This window comes from Miniopterus natalensis, chromosome 1 (assembly GCF_054644295.1).
Source record: "Miniopterus natalensis isolate mMinNat1 chromosome 1, mMinNat1.hap1, whole genome shotgun sequence".
NCBI classification, from domain to species: Eukaryota; Metazoa; Chordata; class Mammalia; order Chiroptera; family Miniopteridae; genus Miniopterus; species Miniopterus natalensis.
The window spans coordinates 171564105-171585770 of NC_142081.1; the positions used below are offsets into that span (position 1 = coordinate 171564105).

At 37.9% G+C, this 21666-nt stretch overlaps 1 protein-coding gene across 1 annotated transcript in view; it reads left to right on the top strand.

Annotated features, from left to right (window-relative positions):
• Positions 1–1648: 1648 nt before the first annotated feature.
• PDCL2 (phosducin like 2) overlaps positions 1649–21666 on the top strand; it is a 28866-nt gene continuing 8848 nt past the window's right edge. Inside the window, exons 1-5 of the mRNA XM_087828012.1 lie at positions 1649–2048; positions 2824–2969; positions 9501–9621; positions 10483–10573; positions 18977–19120. Coding sequence (XP_087684138.1) covers positions 1649–2048; positions 2824–2969; positions 9501–9621; positions 10483–10573; positions 18977–19120 — 902 coding nt within the window. The remainder of the gene's footprint in view (positions 2049–2823; positions 2970–9500; positions 9622–10482; positions 10574–18976; positions 19121–21666) is intronic.

Consider the following 21666-nt stretch of genomic DNA (forward strand, 5'->3'; position numbering starts at 1 on the left):
TATTCACTTTATCTTAAAATACGTTGTTTACCTTACAACATCTGACAGGCAACCAGTCTTGTCCATGATCAGAAAGTAAAGTTTTACTAGTAGAGGATCATGAATATACTGGGAGAGCTTTTTACATCAGTCAGTGTTTGGTGGACACAGAATTCATCTCAGATGGATGTTGAGGTTATCTCCCTTCAGGTTCCCTTGGGTTTTTCCTTTCTGACACCCTCACTCTTGTTTTTTCTTTTGTTTTTGTTAGTCCTCACTGGAGTATATTTTTTCCCACTGATTTTTAGAGAGGGTAGAAGGGGTGGGGAGAGAGAGAGAAACATCAATGTGTCTCAATTGGTTGCCTCCCCGCAGGCACCCCAACTACGGCGGGGATCAAACCTGCAATCCAGGTACGTGCCTTTGACAGGGTATCAAACCAGAGATCCTCAGGTGCACAGGCTGACGCTCTAACCACTGAGCTTGCGGGCCAGGGCATGACGCCTTCACTCTTGCATGACCACCAAGCAGGTTGCTGGCTGATGAGAGAACGGCCCTCTGAGTGGATAGGATTAGGTCTTACATTCTTCAGAGTATCTGACAAGTCTTTGTCTTATTAATGTTGACCACTGATTATAGTTTAAATTATCCCTTATACTGATAAAGTCCCTGAATTTCACTTCTTCTACATGTGTGTGAAAAACATATGGAAATAACACACAGAAATATGTGTTAAATATTTTATATTTATATTTAACACATTAATATCTTATACACAAATACCACAAAACATACAGGCTTCTGGAAGTATAGGATTTATATTCGTTTTTGAAAAATGATTTGCCTTGACAAGATGGGGACTTGAAAGCTGAGCGGGTCTCCTGCTCTAAAGCCGTAGATGCATAGGGCAACATTAGTTAGTGCTGTGCACAGTCATCAACTTGCATGCATTTTGGATTGTCAAAATAAGAGAAGGGAGCGGAACCCTAATTTAAGCAGCAGTTCCCAGGGCCTCTCAGAAATCCAGAGACTTTGGCCACTTACATGTTTTAGGACTCACATGATATTAAAATAAAAAACAAATACCAAAACATGGTTTCAAAAATTGTGGAATGTTTTAAAATATTTTATATTTAACACATTAATATCTTATACACAAATACCACAAAACATACAGGCCTCCGGGAGTATAGGATTTGTATTATTAACTGAGCACTACGGATAGAGCGGTCCAAAGCTGAACGCAAGTTTAACATTATGTCCTTAAAAAGACATTTCTTTTTCTTTTCTCCAAATCCTATCAGTATATCTCTGTGACCACGTGTCCATAAGCCTATTTGGCAAGAACATCAAGTGTTTGCCCCACGATCCTGGCAGCCCCTGGTGAGCATTTCCGTAACCTAAACCCCAGGAACCCGACTATCCAGGTGTCCGACCTAAAGCCAGAGCCCCCGTCTCCTAACGCAGCGCGTTTTTAAGGTGGGGGTGGAGGGCCATTTGGGACCCTGATGGAAGCTCTGCTCCTTAACTAACCCCCTCCTAATTGCACACATGCAACAAAAATTATGGGTACGACTGGGGCCTGGGGGTTAGGTATCCCCTAAAACCCGTCCAGATACAGGCTCTGGGCTCCTGGGTTAAGAACCTCTCCGAAGGGCTCTCTCCCAGGATGCTGTTACCCTGTGAAGACGGGACTCAGGGACTGGAGGGTGTGCGAGGGCTCAGAAACGCGGCGACTTGGTGGCGGCGCGGGGAAGCGCGCGAGGAAGGCCAGCACCAGCGCACGCGGCCAGCAGAAAGGCGGTGTCGGTGCCAAACAGCCCCCGCCCGGCGCGTGCGTACCCGCCACCCCCCAGGCCCCGCCTCCGCGTTGCCTGGCAACACAGCGGCGCGGGACGCGGTGCGTCGAGGTACGTCGAGGTGCGTCGAGGTGCGTCCGAGGCCCTCGTCCCCTCCCCCTCCGGGTGGGCGGTGGAAACCGCTGCGCCTGCCGCGGGCTGTCCTCGGCTCCGAGGAGGCTGTGGGGTCCGGAGGCCCTCGCCGGGGCCGGGCGACGGCGGCGCGCGAAGGTCGAGGTTGACCATCATGCAGGTCAGAGTGCCAGGCCGCAGGCCACCCCGGGGCCCCCAGCAGGGCTCCCCAGCAGGGCTCCCCAGCTGGGCCCAGGGCCGAGCGCGAGCGAGCGGGAGGGCGGCCCACAGGCTGGTTCTAACCAGTTTCTGGTGAGAGCGAAACGTTGCGTGGTCTCAGGAGCTGAGAGGAGTCCACGTGGCCTCTAGGAGAGCGCGGTGGTTTTCGAGGTTGGTCGCCGGAGGTCAGTTGTTTGGGATTGTGTTTCACACCTGGATCTTGGAAATCTTACTAAGAAAGAAACCAGCAACTTTAGCCCAAGTGTAATTCGATTTAAGTAGTTGGCCCCGCTACCTTAAAAAACAGTCAGGACGAAAACCCTAGTTGCATCTATCTTGAGAAAGACCGAGCTGTCCGTGCAGCTTCTCCTGCCTGATCGCAAAAGCTCTGCTACACTTCTGTTTAACCTTCAGAAGTCTGCTCCCCTCGGTCTAAAGCTTCCTTATGAACCAGATGCCTGTGCTTTTGTTTCTTTATCAGAGTAAAATTCTCCCTTTCCGACTTAGAGAAACAGCTTCTTCCCACCTGCTCCCCAAATTAAAACCACTGTGATTTTTCTTGTTTTACCTATTTAATTTTAGTATTCATATGTACTGTGTAATTTATTAGGATATGTTAAACATAAACTACATATCAATAGTCCTTTTGTGTAGATTATAAATTCCTAGCAAATATATTTAATCCAGTGTATGAAGACATTTCTGTACACTGTAGTGAGAAACCGGAAAGGAAATGAAGAAAACAGTTCCATGTATGATCACATCAAAAAGAATGAAATACTTAGGAATAAAGTAACCAAGGCGGCAAACGACTTGTACACTGAGCACTACAAAACGTTGCTGAAAGAGATTAAAGAAGACGTAAATAAGTAGAGAAACATCACACTGTTGTAGATTGGAAGACTTAATATTGTTAAGATGTCAAAACTTCCCAAAGCAATCTGCAGATTCAGTGTAATCCCTATCAAAATACCAATGATATTTTTTGTACAACTAGAAAAACCCATCCTAAAATTTGTATGAAATCTTAAGAAAACCAAAATAGAACAGTCTTGAAGAAATGAACAAAGATGGAGGACACACACTCTCTGATTTCAAAATATACTACATAGTTACAGTAATCAAAACAGTGTGGTACTGGCAGAAAGACATGCCGACCAATGGGATAGCACAGACTGCCCAGGAAGAAGCCTTCACATATCCAGTCAAATGATTTTCAGTAAGAGTGGGTGCCAAGACCATTTCTGTGAAAGGATAGTCTCTTTGACAGATGGTGCTGGGAAAACGATGTATCCACATGCAGAAGAATGAAGCTGGACTCCTAACTCAAATTATAAGCAAATATTAACTGAAAAAGAATCAAAGACCTAGAAGTGAGAACTAAAACTACAAGACACTTAGAAGAAAATGTTGGGGAAATTGCCGTGACATTAGATTGGCAATAATTTCTTGGATATGACACCAAAAACACAGGCAACGGAATTAAAAAAATAGATAAATTAGACTTCATCAAAATTTAAACTTTTATGGCATCAAAAGATATTACCGATAGAATGAAAATGCAAACCACAAAGTGGGAGAATATATTTTCAAAATATGTATTTGATAAAATATTAATATCCAGAATATATAAGAACTCCTAATGTTCAACATCAAAAAGATAAACCAATTAAAAATAAGTGTATAAAAAAATGCTTCACATCTGTGTCATCAGGGAAATGCAAATTAAAACAACAAAGACCACTACACACCTATTAAAATGGCCAAAACCTGGAACACTGACAATACCAAGTGCTAGTGAGAATGTGGAAGCAATAGGAACTCTCATTCATTGCTGGTGGGAATACAAAATGGTACAGACTTTGGAAGACAGTTTGGATGTTTCTTATAAAACTTAACATTCTTACCATTTGATCTAACAATCACATTCCTTGGTATTAACCAAAGGAATTGAAAACAATATCCACAAAAAAACCTGCACACAGATGTTTATAGCAGTTTTACTCACCATTGCCAAAACTTGGAAGCAACTAATATGTCCTTCAGTAGTGAATGGATAAACCCGACTGTGGTACATCCAGATACTGGAATGTTATTCAGCACTAAAAAGAAATGATCAAGCCGTGAAAAGACATGGAGGAAACAGCTGCACGTTACTAAGTGAAAGAAGCCAATCTGAGAACGGTGCATACTGGATGATCCCAACTATGTGCCATTCTGGAAAAGGCAAAACTGTGGCGACAGTAAGCTCAGTGGTTTTCATTGGGAAATGAAGGGATGAATAGGTGAAGCACAGAGGATTTTTAAGGCACTAAAGACACTGTTATATCACAGTGATGGACATGTGCCATCATGCATTTTTATCCTAACACCATAGAATGTACACCAGGACTTTGGGTGATTATGATGTGTCAATGTAGGTTCATCAGTTGTAACAAACATGTCATTCTGGTAGAAGATGTTGATAATGGGGGAGGCTGTGCATGTGTGCGAGCAGGACACATTGACAATCTTATACCTTCCCTTCAGTTTTGCTGTGAATATAAAACTGCTTAAAAAATAAAGTCCTAATAAAAATTGCTGCTGTTTTATTTTGGCTTTAAATGAAGAATTTGTTTAAACAAAGGTATCACTCTGGTGGTGGATGTTGATAATGGGAGAGGCTATGCATTTGTGGGGACAGAAGGTATTTGGGAAATCTCTGTCCTGCCCCTCAATTTTACTGTGAACCTAAAAGTGCCCTAAAAAATTAAGTTTTAATTTAAAAATAAAATATAAAATGGGCAAAGAACTTGAATAGATGTCTCTCCGAAGAAGATATAAAATGGCCAATATACGCATAAAAAGATGCTCAGCATCTTTAATCATTAGAGAAGGGTAAATCAAAACCACAGTGAGAGACCACACCCATTAGGAAAACTATTATTAAAAACAAAATGATAAGCGTTGGTGAGAATATGGAGGAATTGGAACCCGCGTGCATTACTGGTAGGATTGTAAAATGGTGCAACTGCTCTGGAAGACATTGGGCAGTTCCTTTAAAAATTATACATAGAATTATTATGTGATCCAGCAATTCCACTCCTAGGTATATTCTCAAAAGAATTGAAAGCAGGAACTCAAAAAGATATTTGTACACATATGTTCATAGCAGCATTTTTCACATTAGCTAAAAGGTGGAAACAACACAAATGTCCATCATTGAATGACCAAAGAAACAAACTGGTGTGAACATACAATGGAATATTATTCAGCCTTAAAACAGAAGGAATTCTGATACATGCTTCAACATGGATGATCTTGAAAACACTATGTAAAATGAAATAAGCCAGTCACAAAAGGACAAATATAGCCACAAGCTGCAATGACTTTTTGGGTTAATAATGGACTGCATAAATGACGGTGGTCCCATAAGATTATAATGGAACTGAATTCCCTGTAAGAAATGGAAAGGTATGCGGTTCAGGAGGAATTTTTTTCTCTGATGGGAACAATATCTGGGAATTTGGCAATAGTTTTCCTCTCACAGCAGTCCAATTTTGAGTGCACAGACTACATCCCAATCAGCTACTGACCTGTTTCAGCACAGAGGAGGCTCTCCCTCCAGGGCTACGTATTCTGAGGATGCTACAGTGCTCTCAGATCTCACTTGATGGTCTTCAGAGTACTCTGCTAGAAATCCTTTTTTGTTTAATCCGCACCCGAGTATATTTTTTCATTGTTCTTCAGAGAGAGTGGAAGGGGGGGGAAGAGAGAGAAAGGGAAAGAAACATATGTGAGAGAGACACATCGATTGGTTGCCTCCGGCGCTGGCCCCAACCAGGGCCCCAGGATGGAGCCTGCAACTGAGGTATGTTCCCTTGGCTGGAATAGAGCCTGGGACCCTTCAGTTCGAGGGTCAGTGCTCTGACCAGTGAGCCAAACCGTCTAGGGCTCACTGCTATAAATTCTTTGTTGAGGAACTAAAGTCCTGTACAAGGACACAGGTCCACAGGAGCCATCGTAAGTATTAAGTGCCACTGCTACTTTAGTACAGAGTGTCTGTGGTAGTGTGGAGCTGGCCTGTTCCTACACTTTGGAAATATTTTCAGGTTGTACTGATGTAAAGCATGAGTTTTATTTCTTCCATCAACTCAATGCCAGAGAATGCACTTTTTGCTAGATAGGGTTAATAGAACCAAAAACAAATTTCCAAAGTCAAACTATTGAGTCCTCAGTTCTACACCCTCTCCATGTTAAATATACTCTTTTTTTTTTAACAAGCACAAAATTCATTAATCTGACCACTTCTCCAACATGCAGTAGCCAAAACTACATTGCCATGACAATCCCCTACGTTCCCTTATCTCTCCTTCTTGATTTCTTATTTCTACTCTTCCTTAGTCACCATTCACTCCCTCCTGACAGTCACTATTATGGTGATCCCAGCCAGTTTCTCCTCAGTATTTCCAATCAGGCCAGCCCACATTCCTGATCACAGAGCAGCACTGACAGCTTCAGTGTCCTATTTCTGACCCTATTGGAAGGAAGCAATGGGGTGGGCTTGTGGAACAATATTTATAAAATCTACAGTAGTGTTTAGCAATGTTCTAGGCCTTCACATTCACTCACCACTCACTCACTGATTCACTCAGAGCAACTTCTAGTCCTGAAAGCTCCATTCCTTGTAAATTCCATATACAGGTGTACCACTTTTTAACATTTTATACCATATTTTACATACTTTTCTATGTTTAGATACACAAGTACTACCAATGTTTTACAGTTGCTTACAGTATTCAGTACAGTAATATGCCTTATAGGTTAGTGGCATAGTAGCAATAGGCTGTACCTGTAGTTAGCTGTGTAGTAGGCTAGACCATCTAAATTTGTGTAAGTGCACTCTATGATGTTTGAACAACAATGAAGTTGCCTGACACATTCCTCAGAGCATATCCATGTTGTTAAGTAACACATGACTATATACTGGACAAGATTCCCATATTTTATGTAAAATAGTACAATATTAAATCTAAGTAGACAGTAATAAGTTAAAGATACCAATTCTAATTTTAGGAGAAGTATTAAAACAGTAATGCAAAGATGTATACCTGAAAAGCTAGTTGCAAAATATAAAATTCTAAAAAATAACCAAAAGAAGGCAAGAAAGAAACAGAAGGGGAAAAAAGTAAATGAGACTAATAAAAAACAGAAAGAAGTAGCTCTAAGTCCAATATTAATAATTACATTAAGTGTAATGGACTAACAATTCAATTAAAAAGTAGAGACTATCAGAATAGACAACAGGGCAAGGTGCAACTATATATGATTGTTAAAAGAGAGACACACTTTAAATGCAAAGACACAGATGGGTTGATAATAAGAGGATTGAAAACAACTTTATTTAAACAGGAATAAGCTAGAGAAAAATTATATTAGTACCAAATGAAATAGACATCAAGATGAGGATTACTACTAGAAATGAAAAGAAACAATAATAGAAGGAGAAATTCATCAGGCAGCTATCACATATATAACTGTATTTGCATAATAACAAAGCTTCGAATACATAAAGCAAAAACTGACAGAATTTAAGGAAGAAGTAGGCAAAGTCACAATCATAACTTGAGATTTTAACACCCTTCTAATAACTGATAGAACAATAAGGTACAAAAATTACTGACAAAATGGAAGATATGAACAAATCTGTCAACCATTCACTGATTTGTAGAGAAATATATCCATCAGTGGCAGAATACACATTCTGTCAAGCATTCACTAAAATATACCATATGATGGGTCATAAAACAAGCCAATACCTTTTAAAAAAATGAAATCTTACAAAAGTATATTCTCTGACAAGCAGAATTAAATTAGAAAAGCTCAGATTATTTGAAAATTGAATAGTATCCTTCCAAATAATACAAATTCAGTAAAAAAATCACAAGTGAGATGAGAAATATTTTAATTGAATGATAAAAATAAACATACTAAAATGTGTAGGATGCAACTAAAGAATTTGTTAAAGGGAAATTTGTAGCTGTAAAGGGTTATATTAGAAAAGAAAGGCTTATAGTCAATGATCTAAGCTTCCACCTTAAAGAGAAAAAAAGATGAGCAAAATACAGTTGATCCCAGCCGGGCGTGGCTCAGTGGTTGAGTGTTGGCTTAAGATCCAGGAGATCGAGGTTTGATTCCAGGTCAGGGCACATGCCTGGGTTGTGGGCTTGATCCCCAGTCGGGGGTGTGCAGGAGGCGGCCGATCAATTACTCTCTCTCTCATCACTGATGTTTCTATCTCTCTCCCTCTCCCTCCCTCTCTCTGATATCAATAAAGATATATTTTAAAAAATACAATAGAGACAAACCACTTTTTAAATATTTGTATTACCTGTCAAGAGTTTCCCTTTTTCATTTATAATATTTGTTATTTGTGCCTTCTCACTTTTTTTAATCAGCCTTGGCAAATGTTTATCAATTTCATTAGTCTTCTCTAAGAACCAATTTTTAGCTTTTTAATCTTCTCTGTTATATATTCATTTTTCATTTTATCAATTCTTCTTTCACCTTTATTATTTCCTTATCTCTGCCTTTGGCTAATTTTGATGTAATTTTTCCAATTTTTTAGGTTGGAGGATTTATCTTAATTTTGAAGCCTTTTTCATTTTTTGTATGTCAAGTTAAGGGTATAAAATTCCTTTTATGAACTGTTTAGTTACAACTCACATATGTTTGATATGTGGCTTCATTTTTCATTCAATTCCTAATGTTTTAAAATTTCCATTGTGGTTTCTTCTTTGACCCAAGGGTTATTTAGAAGTTTTTCCCCTAGTTACTGTTTCCTTAGTGATTTCTGTCTTTGGTCACTGTGCTCACATTCGTGGGCCTTTATTAAATTTCTCAGCCTCTTGGCCTCTTCCAGAATTGGCAGTTGATCCAAGGAGAATGCACCCCAGTGTAGAGCTCTTCTAAGATTTAACCTGGGAGTACGGGTCCTATGAAGCTATACAGCTGAAAAGATAAGCAAGTTCACCTGGAGGCCTTGACTGTATATATAAAAATAGAAACAAAACTGTGTGTGTGCATGTTGTGAATTGGTTTTGCCTACTATGTTCATCAGAGAATATTCCATAACTTTTGAGTTTACTTCATTAATATTTCATATGTGTTCTAAATTGTTTTTTTATTAAACATCTCAGTGTAATTTTGAGGGTAAAGAATGTATCCTGTTTATCAAATATATAGTCCCATTAGTTCTGGGAAATGGGGAAAAGGTAGACCACTTTGTTTCATTCTTTGAAACTAATTGTATAGTTATCTGTAGAGTTCATTGCATAGTTGGAAATGCTACATATCAATTTTACACATTATAAAATACACAACTATGTTAACAGATTTTCTATTTTTATATAGGATCCAAATGAAGATACAGAATGGAATGAAATTTTAAGAGATTTTGGCATTCTGCCTCCAAAAGAAGAGCCAAAAGATGAAATTGAAGAAATGGTTTTACGTTTGCAGAAAGAAGCAATGGGTATAGTTTTGTGTTTGGTGGGCTGGATGAAGGGGATAATACAGTTATTACAGTTATAGTTTATTTCATGAACTTAAAGGGAGGGAGGGCACTGGAAGTCATTTAATATGCCCCACCCATACTTTTGCTGATACCTTAAATTCCTAATTCATGTGTTGAAATTGATGTTAGTTAATAACAAAGCTGAAATGTCCTGGTACCTAACCTAGTGAGCTTTTTTTTTCTTTTTTTTTTCTCTCTACCATATTTCTCTATCTTGTGATTACCTTCTATTTTGATCATTCTATATAGTATGTATTATTTGTCAAGATTTCCTGGTACTTAGGGAAATCTAAAATTTGGGGTTCTAATTAATTAATTAATTAATTTATTTATTATTATTAATCCTAACATGAGGATATCTTTTTTATTGCTTTTCAGAGAGAGTGGAATGGGGGGGGCAGGGAGAGAGAGAGAAACATAGATGTGAGGGAGACACGTTGACTGGTTGCTTACTGCATGCGCCCGAACCTGGGGTAGGGAGCAAACTCAAAACCCAGGTATGTGCCCTTGACCGGTAATCGAACCTGCGACCCTTCGGTGCTCGGGAGATGCTCCAACCACTGAGACACACCAGGGCTAATTTATTTTTACCCCTACTTTTATATGTAGCCTGGTAGTTCTGTGAACTCTGAGGGAGTAATAACACTTCATACAAACCTGATGCAGTTAACCACAAAATAGCTTTATATATTACAGACACTGCAACATTAAAAAAGATAGCCTTGATCTCCATTTAGCTAATATTTCATTTTTTTCTAGATGTGACTATAAAGAAAAATTAATTTTTAAACAATTCAGTTGTCTACAATTTATTTTTAGTTAAACCATATGAAAAGATGACTCTTGCACAGTTGAAGGAAGCTGAAGATGAATTTGATGATGAAGATATGAGAGCTATTGAAACATATAGGTACAGTGACCCATTGGGATAATTTATGAGTTTTGGAACGAAGTATTGTAAGAATGACACTAAGATAAAGCCCTATTTTGTCTATAGAATTGATTAAAAATAACAACCAATTTTTAAATAAGATTTTAGAACTAACTCATATAAGGTGAAATTTTTACCTGATTTTTTTTTGCCTTTGCATAAATTAAAAACTATCCAATAATATACCACAGAACTTTATCAAGTGACATATGAGTAAAATGGAAAATATCAGTGAATGGCCAATAAAAAGAGAGCCATGACTTTCCTTTTAGCATGATGTCTGTCAATGGTTTCTATCATTTAATAATTAATTGCCAGTGATAAATTCTCTCAGAAATTAGAATAAGTGCATATATTACCCAACTTATCTTGATGCTAAAACCAGACAAAGAAATTATAAAAATGGTATGCTATATAAAAATATCTCTAATGAATGTAGGCACAAGTTTAAAAATATATATATTAGCAAGTTAAGTCTAGCAATGTTGAAAAAAGAACAATAAACCCTGAACTAGTAGGACTGGTCCTAGGAATGCAAGGTTGTTTTAACACAAAAAACAGTGAATTGGACTAGAAGCAGCATTAGTCAAGTAACAGTGAGCACACTTAGCACTCATAAAAATGGAACCAGTGTTCCTTGGAAAACTGCTTTATTCCATATCGCGAGTTGAGAAAGTACAATATGAGTCTTGAGCATCTTATGGTGCCAGCAAGTAAAGAAGTGCTAAATAATTTGAGTAGAAATTTCTCCAAAGAAGGTATACAAAGGGAAAATAAGCACATGGAAAGATGACCAACATCATTGGTCATTAAGGAATGCAAATCAAAACCACAGTGAGATGCCACTTCCCTCCCACTGGGGTGGTTGTAATGAAAAAGACAGGCAGTAACAAACGCACGTGGAGAAATTGGAGCCCTCACACATTGCTGGTGGGGATGCGAAATGGTACACTGCTTTGAACAACAGTCGGCAATTTCCTTAAATGTTAAGCGTATAATTACCATATAATCCAGCAATTCATATGTGTGCGTGTGTGTCCAAGAGAACTGAAAATACAAACATGTACATGAATGTTCATAGTAACATTATCACAGTAGCCAAAAAGTACAAGGAACTTGAATGTCCATCAGCTGGTGAGTGAATAAACAACATGTGGTACATCCCTACAATGGAATTTTTTTCAGCCATGAAAAGGCATGATGTTCTGATGCATGCTGCCACAGGATTGAACCTTGAAAATAATATGCCAAGTGAAAGAAACCAGTGACAAAAGGTCATATTTTATATGATTCTATTTATATGAAATGTCCAGGGTAAGATATCCACAGACAGAAAACAGATTAATTGTCATGGCCTGGGAAGGGAAGCAGGGAGAAACTGCTAATGGATATGGGGTTACTTTTGGGGCAATAAAAATATTCTGGAATTAGATAGTGGTGATATATGCACAACTTTGTGAATATTTTCAAAATCACCGAATTGTATACTTTACACAGTTGAATTTTATTGTATAAGAATTAAATTACAATTAAAAACTGAAGATTGTGGAAGAACTGGAACTCTCATATGACCACTTTGGAAAATAGTTCAGCAATCTCTTATAAAGTTACATATGCATTTAACATGTAACCCAGCAGTGTAAGCTCCTGGATATTTCCCTTGAGAGAACTGAAGATATATGTCAATACAAAGATTTGTATGTGAATTTTCATAATACCCAGAAACTGTAAACAATACAGAACTCCATCAATATGGTAAATGACTATGAGGTAAATGAATAAACAAGTTGTAGTACATTCATGAAATAGAATACTATTTTGTAGAATAGTAAACAAACTACTGATACACACAATAGCTAGTGAAAAGAACTCAGTGGGCCAGGACAACAACGTGGTGATTGCTGGGGGAGAGGATGAGTGGAGGTGAAAGAGGGTATGAGGGAATAAATGGTGATGGAAAAAAATTTAATTTAAAAACAACAACAACATTATACTGAGTGAAAGGAGCCAGACACAGGAGAGTATTTGATATATGATCATATATCATTTAAAAATTAGATTTTTTTAATGGAAATACAATTTCAAAATCTACTCAATAAGAGATAGAAATGCATAATTGGAAAGATAGCCTGCTTCCTAAAATTTGTTCTATAGCTGATTTTTCTCTACTTTCAAAGCACAGATAATCCCTATATTTTTATAAAGATGGAATGCTTATTAAGTTATTGCATATAACATAGTTATTGATAACATAATTTTATTATCACAATAGACAAGGCTAGTACCGACAGGATATAATGGGCTCACAGTTCTTAAGTTGGTTAGCCAAAATAATCACCTAGCATTGTTACTTAGGTTTCTTGTGTGAATTGACTTCATGATAATGTAATCAGCAAAATTTAGGCTGTGAGGAATTTTGAACAAGCACTCTAGTTTTCATCAACAAAGAAATTGCTAGGGGTAAAAATAGATGGAAAAGAATCTGGATTAAATGAGATTTAAGAGATATGATAACCACTTGTATAAATCTAATTGGATCCTCATTTGAATAAACAAATTTTTAAAAATGGAGACAGTACTTAATGCCACTGAACTACATGCTTAAAAATGGTTAACATGGACCTCTCCCAAGAAGGCATACGAACAGCCAATAGATATATGAAAAGATGTTCAACCTCTGTAGCAATTAGGGAAATGCAAATCAAAACTACAATGAGAGACCACCTCACACCTGTTAGAGTGGCTGCTGTCAACAAGACAGGTAATAACAGGTGCTGGAGAGGCTGTGGGGGAAAGGGGGCCTCCCTCACTGTGGTGGGAATGTGGACTGGTACAGCCACTGTGGAAAGCAGTCTGGAGTCTCCTCAAAAAATTGAGAAGAGTTACCATATAACTCAGCAATCCCTCTCCTGGGCACATGCCCGAAAAACTCAAAAACATGTATTCGCAAAGATATATGCACCCCTATGTTCACTGCAGCATAATTCACAGTGGCCAAGACATGGAGACAACCAAAGTGTCCTGCGATAGAGGACTGGATAGAGAAGATGTGGGACATGTACTCAGTGGAACCCTACTCAGCCACAAGAGAGTATGAAACTGCCATTTGCAACAACATGGATGGACCCTGAGAATATGCTGAGCGAAATAAGTCAGTCAGCAAAAGCTAAGAACCGTATGATTTTACTCATATGCAGGATATAAAACTGAAACTCATGGACACAGACAGCAGTGTGGTGGTTGCCAGAGAGAAGGGAGTAGGGGGTGAAGGGGGTCTTAATATATGGTGACGGGAGGAGATACGACTTTGGGTGGTGGCACACAGAGCGAATACAGATCTTGTAATATAGAAACCCACACCTGAAATCTATATGTTCATATTAACCATAGTCACCCCAAAAAATGTAATGAAGTGTTATAAAAAATGGTTAACATGCTAAATTTTTAAAAATTTATGTTTATTGTTGAAAGCATTATAGATGTTCCCCTTTTTCCCCCCATTGATCTTCTCCACCCTGCATCTCCCCCCCCCCCAGGCCTTTCCCATACTATTGTCTGCGTCCAACATGGTAAATTTTATGTTTTGTATATTTTACCACATAAAAGTTTTTAAATGGAGAGAATAGGATTATTTGTGTAATACCTGAATATATTAAGGAATTATTGTTTTAGATGTGATTATGCCATGTGAATTAAAAATTTAAAGTATCTTTTAGAGATATATAATGAAATATTTATAGATGAAATGATAATGATATATTTGCTTCAGAATGGCCCTTGAGATAAGGAGTCGATGGGGATAGAGAAGAAAGAAGATAGGCCATGAATAGAAATTATTGACAGAAGATGCATATATCTGGGGTCTCTTTAGTTTTATTTATATTAATAACTACCCATAACATAAAGCTTAAAATGTTAAGCTTATATTCCTGAGTCCAGCACCAATAGTAATATTCAGTAAGTTTGGGTTGGGTCTCAGGAATATGCCCATGTATGGAACCTGCCATACCCAAGTAGTATTCATACAGGATGTCCACATGCCTCAACTTGAAAACATTGCTTTAAACCAGTATCACTTTTGACACATAGTTGCAAAAATCTTCAAAAGAGCATTAGCAAATAAAAGAATATATTAAAATAATCATAGGTAGTGACTAATTAGGGTTTATTCAAGGAATGCAAGGATTATTTAATGGTAGCAAACCTACTGATATAATCATTTATGTCAACAGAACTTAAGATAATGCTAACTGCTATAACAACTACAAAATCTCAGTGGTTTCACAGAGGAAACTTCCTCACTCACAGATGATGTTTGTCCAACAATTGTCCTGAGCAGCTCTCCTCCAGGTGATGGCTAAGTATCTGGGCTCTTTTCTTTAGTAGTGACATCATCTCAGAATCCTTTACTTCTGGCCTTGTGGACTAGGGAGACAGTGTGAAGGGTAGCGTGGGACATTTCAGGGAGGGGTTATAGAAATACACATGCACTTTCACTTGTGTGGTATTGGGCATAATCCTGTCTCATGGCCCTAATCTGACTGCAATGGAAGCTGGCAAATGTAATCTTCCCAAGACCTCTGCAAGAGGAAGCTTTGCTGATTGATGGTCACTGACCAGTCTCTGCCACAGAGATTAAAGAGTAGCACTATACATAGAAGTTATTTCACTTGTATATTCCACATCAAAAGTCCAATTCTGCCACTAAATTATGGCATTATTTCCATATCTGCTGTCACTTTTGACCTAAGGAAAAAGGAACCTGTAGCCTTTCAAAATTTGACTTGATCTTAAGATAAACTTCTGTAGTTACCTTGATAGTGCTGATTTAAAGCAAATTTTCCATTTAAAGCCAAAACAAAACAGCAACAAAAATATTTTCAAGACTTTTTTTTTTAAAAGCAGTTTTAGATTCATAGCAAAATTGAATGAAAGGTATAGAGATTTCCAGGATACTTTCCCCCCACATATATAGCAAGTGGCCTCCATTATCAACATCCCCTGCAAGAGTGATATATTGGTTATAATTGATGAACCTACATCAATATATCATAATCACCCAAAGTTGATAGTGTACATTACACTTCATTCTTGGTGTACATTCTATGGGTTTGGGAAAATGCATGATAACATGTATCCATCATTATGCATCATAGAAAGTATTTTCAGTGCCCTGAATATCCTCTGCGCTTTGCCTATTCATCCCTCCCTGTTGCCAATCCCTGGCAACCACTGATCTTTTTAGTATCTCCATAGTTTTGCTTTTTCCTGATTGTTTTATATAGTTGGGATCATACAGTAGCCTTCTCAGGTTGGCTTCTTTCATTCTTTCACAACATGCATTTAAGTTTCCTTGATGTCTTTTCATGGAAAGGTCATTCCTTTTTAACATTGAGTAATATTCCATTATTGGATGTACCACAATTTATTTATCATTTACCTACTGAAGGATATCTTGGTTACTTCTAAGTTTTGGCAGTGATGAATAATGCTGTTATAAACATCTGTGAGCAGGTTTTTATGTGGACATAAATTTTCAACTCCCTTCTACTAAGAAGCACAATAGCTGAATCATATGGTAAGAGTGTGTTCAGTTTTATAAGAAATGTTCAAACTGTCTTCCAAAAGCTGTACCATTTTGCATTCGTACCACCAATGAATGAGAGTTCTTGTTGCTTCGCATCCTGTCTGGTGTTTGGTGGTGTCAGTGTTCCAGATTTTGTCCATTCTGTTAGGTGTGTAGTGGCCTCTTGTTGTTTTAATTTGCATTTTCCTGAAGACATAGATGTGGAGCATCCTTTCATATGCTTATTTGTCATCTGTATATCTTCTTTTGTGAGGTATCTGTTATCTCTTTGGCCCATTTTTAAGTCAGATTTTTTTTCTTGTTGTTGTATTTTTAGAGTTTTCCTAAATTAAGGATAATAGTCCTTAATCAGATGTGTCTTTTGCAATTTTCTGCCAGTAACTGCTAAGGAAATAGGTTCCTAGAGAGAACAGTTGTTACAGCAGTTTTCTGATCCCCAGAGAGTTTGATTCCAGGGCACAGTTGGAACAGTAGCCCCATATTTCCCAAGTTTCTGGATTGTAGCAGAGAGCTTGTTCCCTCGGCAGGCCAACTTTGTGGTGTTGTTCAGGGAGCCCTTCTGGTAGCCAAGTTTAGAGCCTCCTTCTTTCCACTGAGTTTGTAAAGCACTTAATTTCACAGATTAAGCTTCTTGCTGCTTAAAATAGCTAGAGGGCTTTCTGCTTATGCAACTGAGTCCCAACTGGTGTGATTGTTGGGTGTAAAATGCAGGCTGCGAAGCACTAAGTCACTTCCTGGTGGCAAAACAACCCAGGCCTTTCTGTCTCGCTGCCAATTGCACTGAAGTTGCAGAGAACAGTGAGGAAGGAGGGGAGCTGATGGTCGCACCGCTAAGGAGGGCATGGTGCCGCTGTGGGAACAAAAACTTTCTGAAATTTTTGAAAGAGATTAAGCCAGTGAGATCGAATTGAGGAATTTGATGTTAAATACTCAATGCAAACAAAATTCAGCTCCCAAAAGATCTTTGGAGTAGCTAGCTTCTGAATATGTGGGTGAGTAGAGGGAAAACAGGACTTCAGTTTGAGAATTGTGGGAGGGCCCTAGACGTGGATTGTTGTCCTTGGCTTTCTCCTCTAGGCTTCATTCTGCTTGGATCACTTCTTATGTAGAGTGGCTTTACCTGACATGCTTCTAATTTGTGAAATAAGAACAGAGTGTTTTAAAATATACCCAGGATTCTGTATTTATTCAGGTATAGTAAAGCCAACAGATCAGGGGATAATTGCTATTGAAAAGATAGCTAAGCAGATTTAGGACTGGCTAGTTTAAGTAATTTTGGCCGGCTGGGGGCTACAGTGGCTGTCTCTAGTTGTTTGGTACCTGGCCCAGGGATAAATAGGGCAGAGGGACAGTGGCTCAGAGGTGATTGAGGGATTGGGCTCTGGACTGGTTGGTTTGCATTTGAGAAATTTGCTCTCCAGAAAGAGGTTGCTATCTTTTGGAATTTGGAGGGGCAGCCTGTCCAGGATCAGCAAGACCCCAGATGCCAGAGCATCAAGAATACAGAAAATATAGTTAAAACACAGAAAGAAGGGAAGTAAGTATTCCCAAGATAACCTAGAGATATTGAATCAGTAACTTTTAAGAAACTTGCACATGCATCAGAAACCATTTGGATCTGCTTCATGGATCCAAGCGTTCAACAGCTGAATCAGAGTACGTAAGTTTTGAGAGTTTTAGGAAAGTTTTAAGGCTCCCTGTGGATGAATACTAGGTAACATGGAATGCTCACTGTGTGCTAGGTACCATCCTAAGAAATTTCCCTCTATTATTTCATTTAATTCCCAACAATCCCATGCAAGTAGGTATTAGTATTATTTCCATTGCAGTTGGGGAAACTGAAACTTAGAGAGATCAAATAACTTGCCCAAGTTCATGCTGCTGGTAAGTGGGAACGGTATTTAAACCCAGTTTAGTCTGACCTTAGAATTTGCACTCGGCGTTCTTCTCTATCACCTCTCTCTACCTGCAATAAATTTTATAACAAGTAATTATACATATTCACAAAGGCTTTGGACTGAAGGTCAGCTTAGCATGATAGTTAAGAGCATGTAATGGGGATAATAATAGTATTAACTTTATAAAGTTTTTGCAAGGGTTAGTTTATGCAATGCCCTTAGAGCAGTGCCTGGTAACATAATAAGCACTCTATAAATGTTAGAATAATAATACCATTATTATGATTATTATATATTCTCTCTTAATAAGTATTTAACCTGTATATAAGAATTTGTTGGTTCGGTGCCTAAATAAACTCTCTATAGCTATGATTAAGACCTAGTCTTAAATAAAAATAACAGTCAGTAGCTAACATTTTACTTGCAAGACCCGTAACACAAATTCCCATATAAACAGAGAAATTGGCATTGTAATACCATTAATAGTTATTCTGTCATTTTGTTGTTGTTAACCTTTACTCGAGGATAATTTTTCCATTGATTTTTAGAGAGTGGAAGGGAGGGAAATGGGGGAGGAGAGAGGGAGGGAGGGAGGGAGGGAGAAAGAAACATTGATCTGAGAGAGGCTGCCTCCCACATTCGCCCCAACCAGGGCAGAGATCCTGCAACCAGGTACATGCCTTTGTCTGGGAATTGATCCCTTGGTCCCCTTGGCCCCTTGGTCCATGGGCCAACACTCTAACCACTGAGTAAACCAGCTAGGGCTATTCTATCATGTTTTAAAGTGTTTGACATATCCTAGCTTTACATTCATTGCCCTAAATTGTCACAGTGCATGAGAATGACCTTATGAATATAACAGATTTCTTAGGTAATTGTATTTCATTTTTTAATTAGAGAAAAGCGGTTACAGGAATGGAAAGCTCTTAAGAAAAAACAAAAATTTGGGGAGTTGAGAGAAATTTCTGGAAATCAGTATGTGAATGAAGTCACAAATGCAGACAAAGATGTATGGGTTATAATTCATCTATACAGATCAAGGTAATTACCATTGTTTTTGTAAAATATTAATATACTAATGTTTACGATACATTACGATTTCTGGCTTTAAGGGTTTAAAAAGCACATAACGAGTACTCACCAAAAGGAAATATGCATCTATATGTACATATATGTAGAGACTCAGGAGCTTCAGGGATTAAATTAGGTATTTTAATATATTTTCATGTCTAATTTAAAGAGCTTGTCACACTTTTTAGAAAATATAAGCAACCTTTGGCAGTTAATTTAAATAAAACTTGTGGAAAATTTCAAACATGGAAATAAGGATACAACAAGCCCCTAAATACTATCAGGTAGACTCAGCAGGGCACGCTGTGCTGTGTTTGTATTGTGTGTGCACGCGCGCGCGTTTGCAGAACAAGTTAGAAGTAAGTTACACACAGCATGACAGTTTTATCTTAAGTACTTCAGCATGCATTTTCAAAATAAGGGCAGTTTTCTGTATAACCACAATACCATTTCCCCTTCTAACAGTAACATTTTCTCACCTAACAAAATTAACAGTAATTCCTAATAGCATCTAATATCCCGTACTTTCTTAAAATTTCTCAACTGACTTCAAACTGTCTCTTACAAATACATATATTTTTGAACAGGATCCAATCAAGGGTCAGTCAGTGCATTTGGATATACCATATCTCTTGTCTCTTTAACAGAACAATTTCCTTGCACCCCCGCCCCCAGTTAATTTTAGAGTGCCCAATTATACTAAGTATAATCCATATGCCCCCCTGTTCATCAGCCTGGTGTAATGATAACTGGGAAGAGTGGGCTTTTCCCCAACCCTGTGCCAAAGAGGAGCTGCAGCTCCCATAGTTTCACAAATCTCTCCTAGAAACAGCGCCTCTAGAGTTGGGTCCCAGGCCCTCTGGCTGGGCTCCAAGCCAATCCAGAAACTGAGGCCATGACAGCAGCCCTCCTTGTCCCTATTTTATTGTCTGAATAAAAAATGTCTTCTCTCTTCATAGAAGAGAAATTCTGTACATAGCAGCAACTTATGCAAATTAGAGCCCAGCTGTTTACCAGCTCACCAGTTCCTCAGAGAAATTTTGATAGGAATCATACCCCATAAAAGAAGACATTATTTTTACTATCACTAAAATGCTTGGTAAATAATAATTTTAGTAGTTTAAAGTCTTAAAAATAATCATTTCCCATTTATCCTATCCCACTTATCTGGCTAAACCAATTGGAGATTTGCTGATTTTGGTTCTTCACAAATAAGGATGTGAAACAGCAATATCTCCAATACTAGGATTTGTGTGTCACAAATGTTATGTACTGAAGTGGTGCACTGCATGCCTTTTCTGAGACCCATTATGAGAAGCAGAATAGGTGTTGGTTCTGAATTACCATACTCTGGTATAAAATTATTTTAATGGTTATTTCTAGATAAATTACCAATTTTGACCAGTTTTGACCAATTTTCAAAAACTCATAGAAGAGGTTGAATGCATTTTAGTCTCCAGGTTTTACAAACTGTCATATGCTTTGATGGACTTAAAGAGTAAGGATTCATTTTTATAATATATGAAACATTTGTGAACCCAGAAGGTTTTGGGGGCAATCTAAGAAAGTTATATAAAATATTAGTTTTCTTGACATTAAGGAAATGCATTCTTGTGTCAGTATAAAACATACACTTTAAGAAAATTAATCTATAATCAAATTTGTAAAATGGGAAAAAAATTATTTGTGTTACATTCTCTATAAAGTCTAGTTTTTAATAATGGATTTACTCATAACGTTTACTAATAACTTTCATATTGAAAAGTGAAGTATAACTATTAAGTTTGTATTTCTAGCTGCCTTTTATAGGAGGGTAAGAGTTTGATTTTTTACTAGGTTCCTAAGTTTTATAATTTTAATATTCTGTTGCCACTAAATTTATAGAACTGGGCCCATTCTTCATCTAAGTGAATGTTCAGCCTGCTTAGGGTACCTTAGAGGAGTTTAAGTAACCTGGGCTGATGAGCCTGGTAGCTCAGCTTAATGTTAGCTTTGTTTCTGATTTTATTCAATCTTACACCTGTGCCCAAATTTTGATTTAGGGGTGGGGCGTCTATATTATTCTTATATTGCCTAGATCCTAGGTCGATGCTCAATCTCTGAGCCACGCCCAGCCGGGCTCCAACTGCATATTTTGAACCTCACATACCATAACTAGGCTCTTAACTTCTCTGATGTCAGAGGTCTCATTATTTTATAATTCTTACTGAGTTTAATTCTGGCCCCTGAACCCCAAATCCAGATTTGTTCCCCTACACTTGCTGTTGTAACTATTTTCAAGCAACTGCTTCCTCCCTGCATCACAACCTGTTAAGCCATGCTCTCTTAATTCCATACTCTTCACTGTCACTACCAATGCTCACCTGCCTTCTGCCATTCACACCACCCACCTCATAAGTGTCTATTACACCACTGACTCAGCTCTCATTCTGACTGTAATGATAAAATTAATCTAAATTAGATATTAGTGGATTCAGTTCACCTATTTGAAGAAACCTGAAACTTATAAAGTCAAT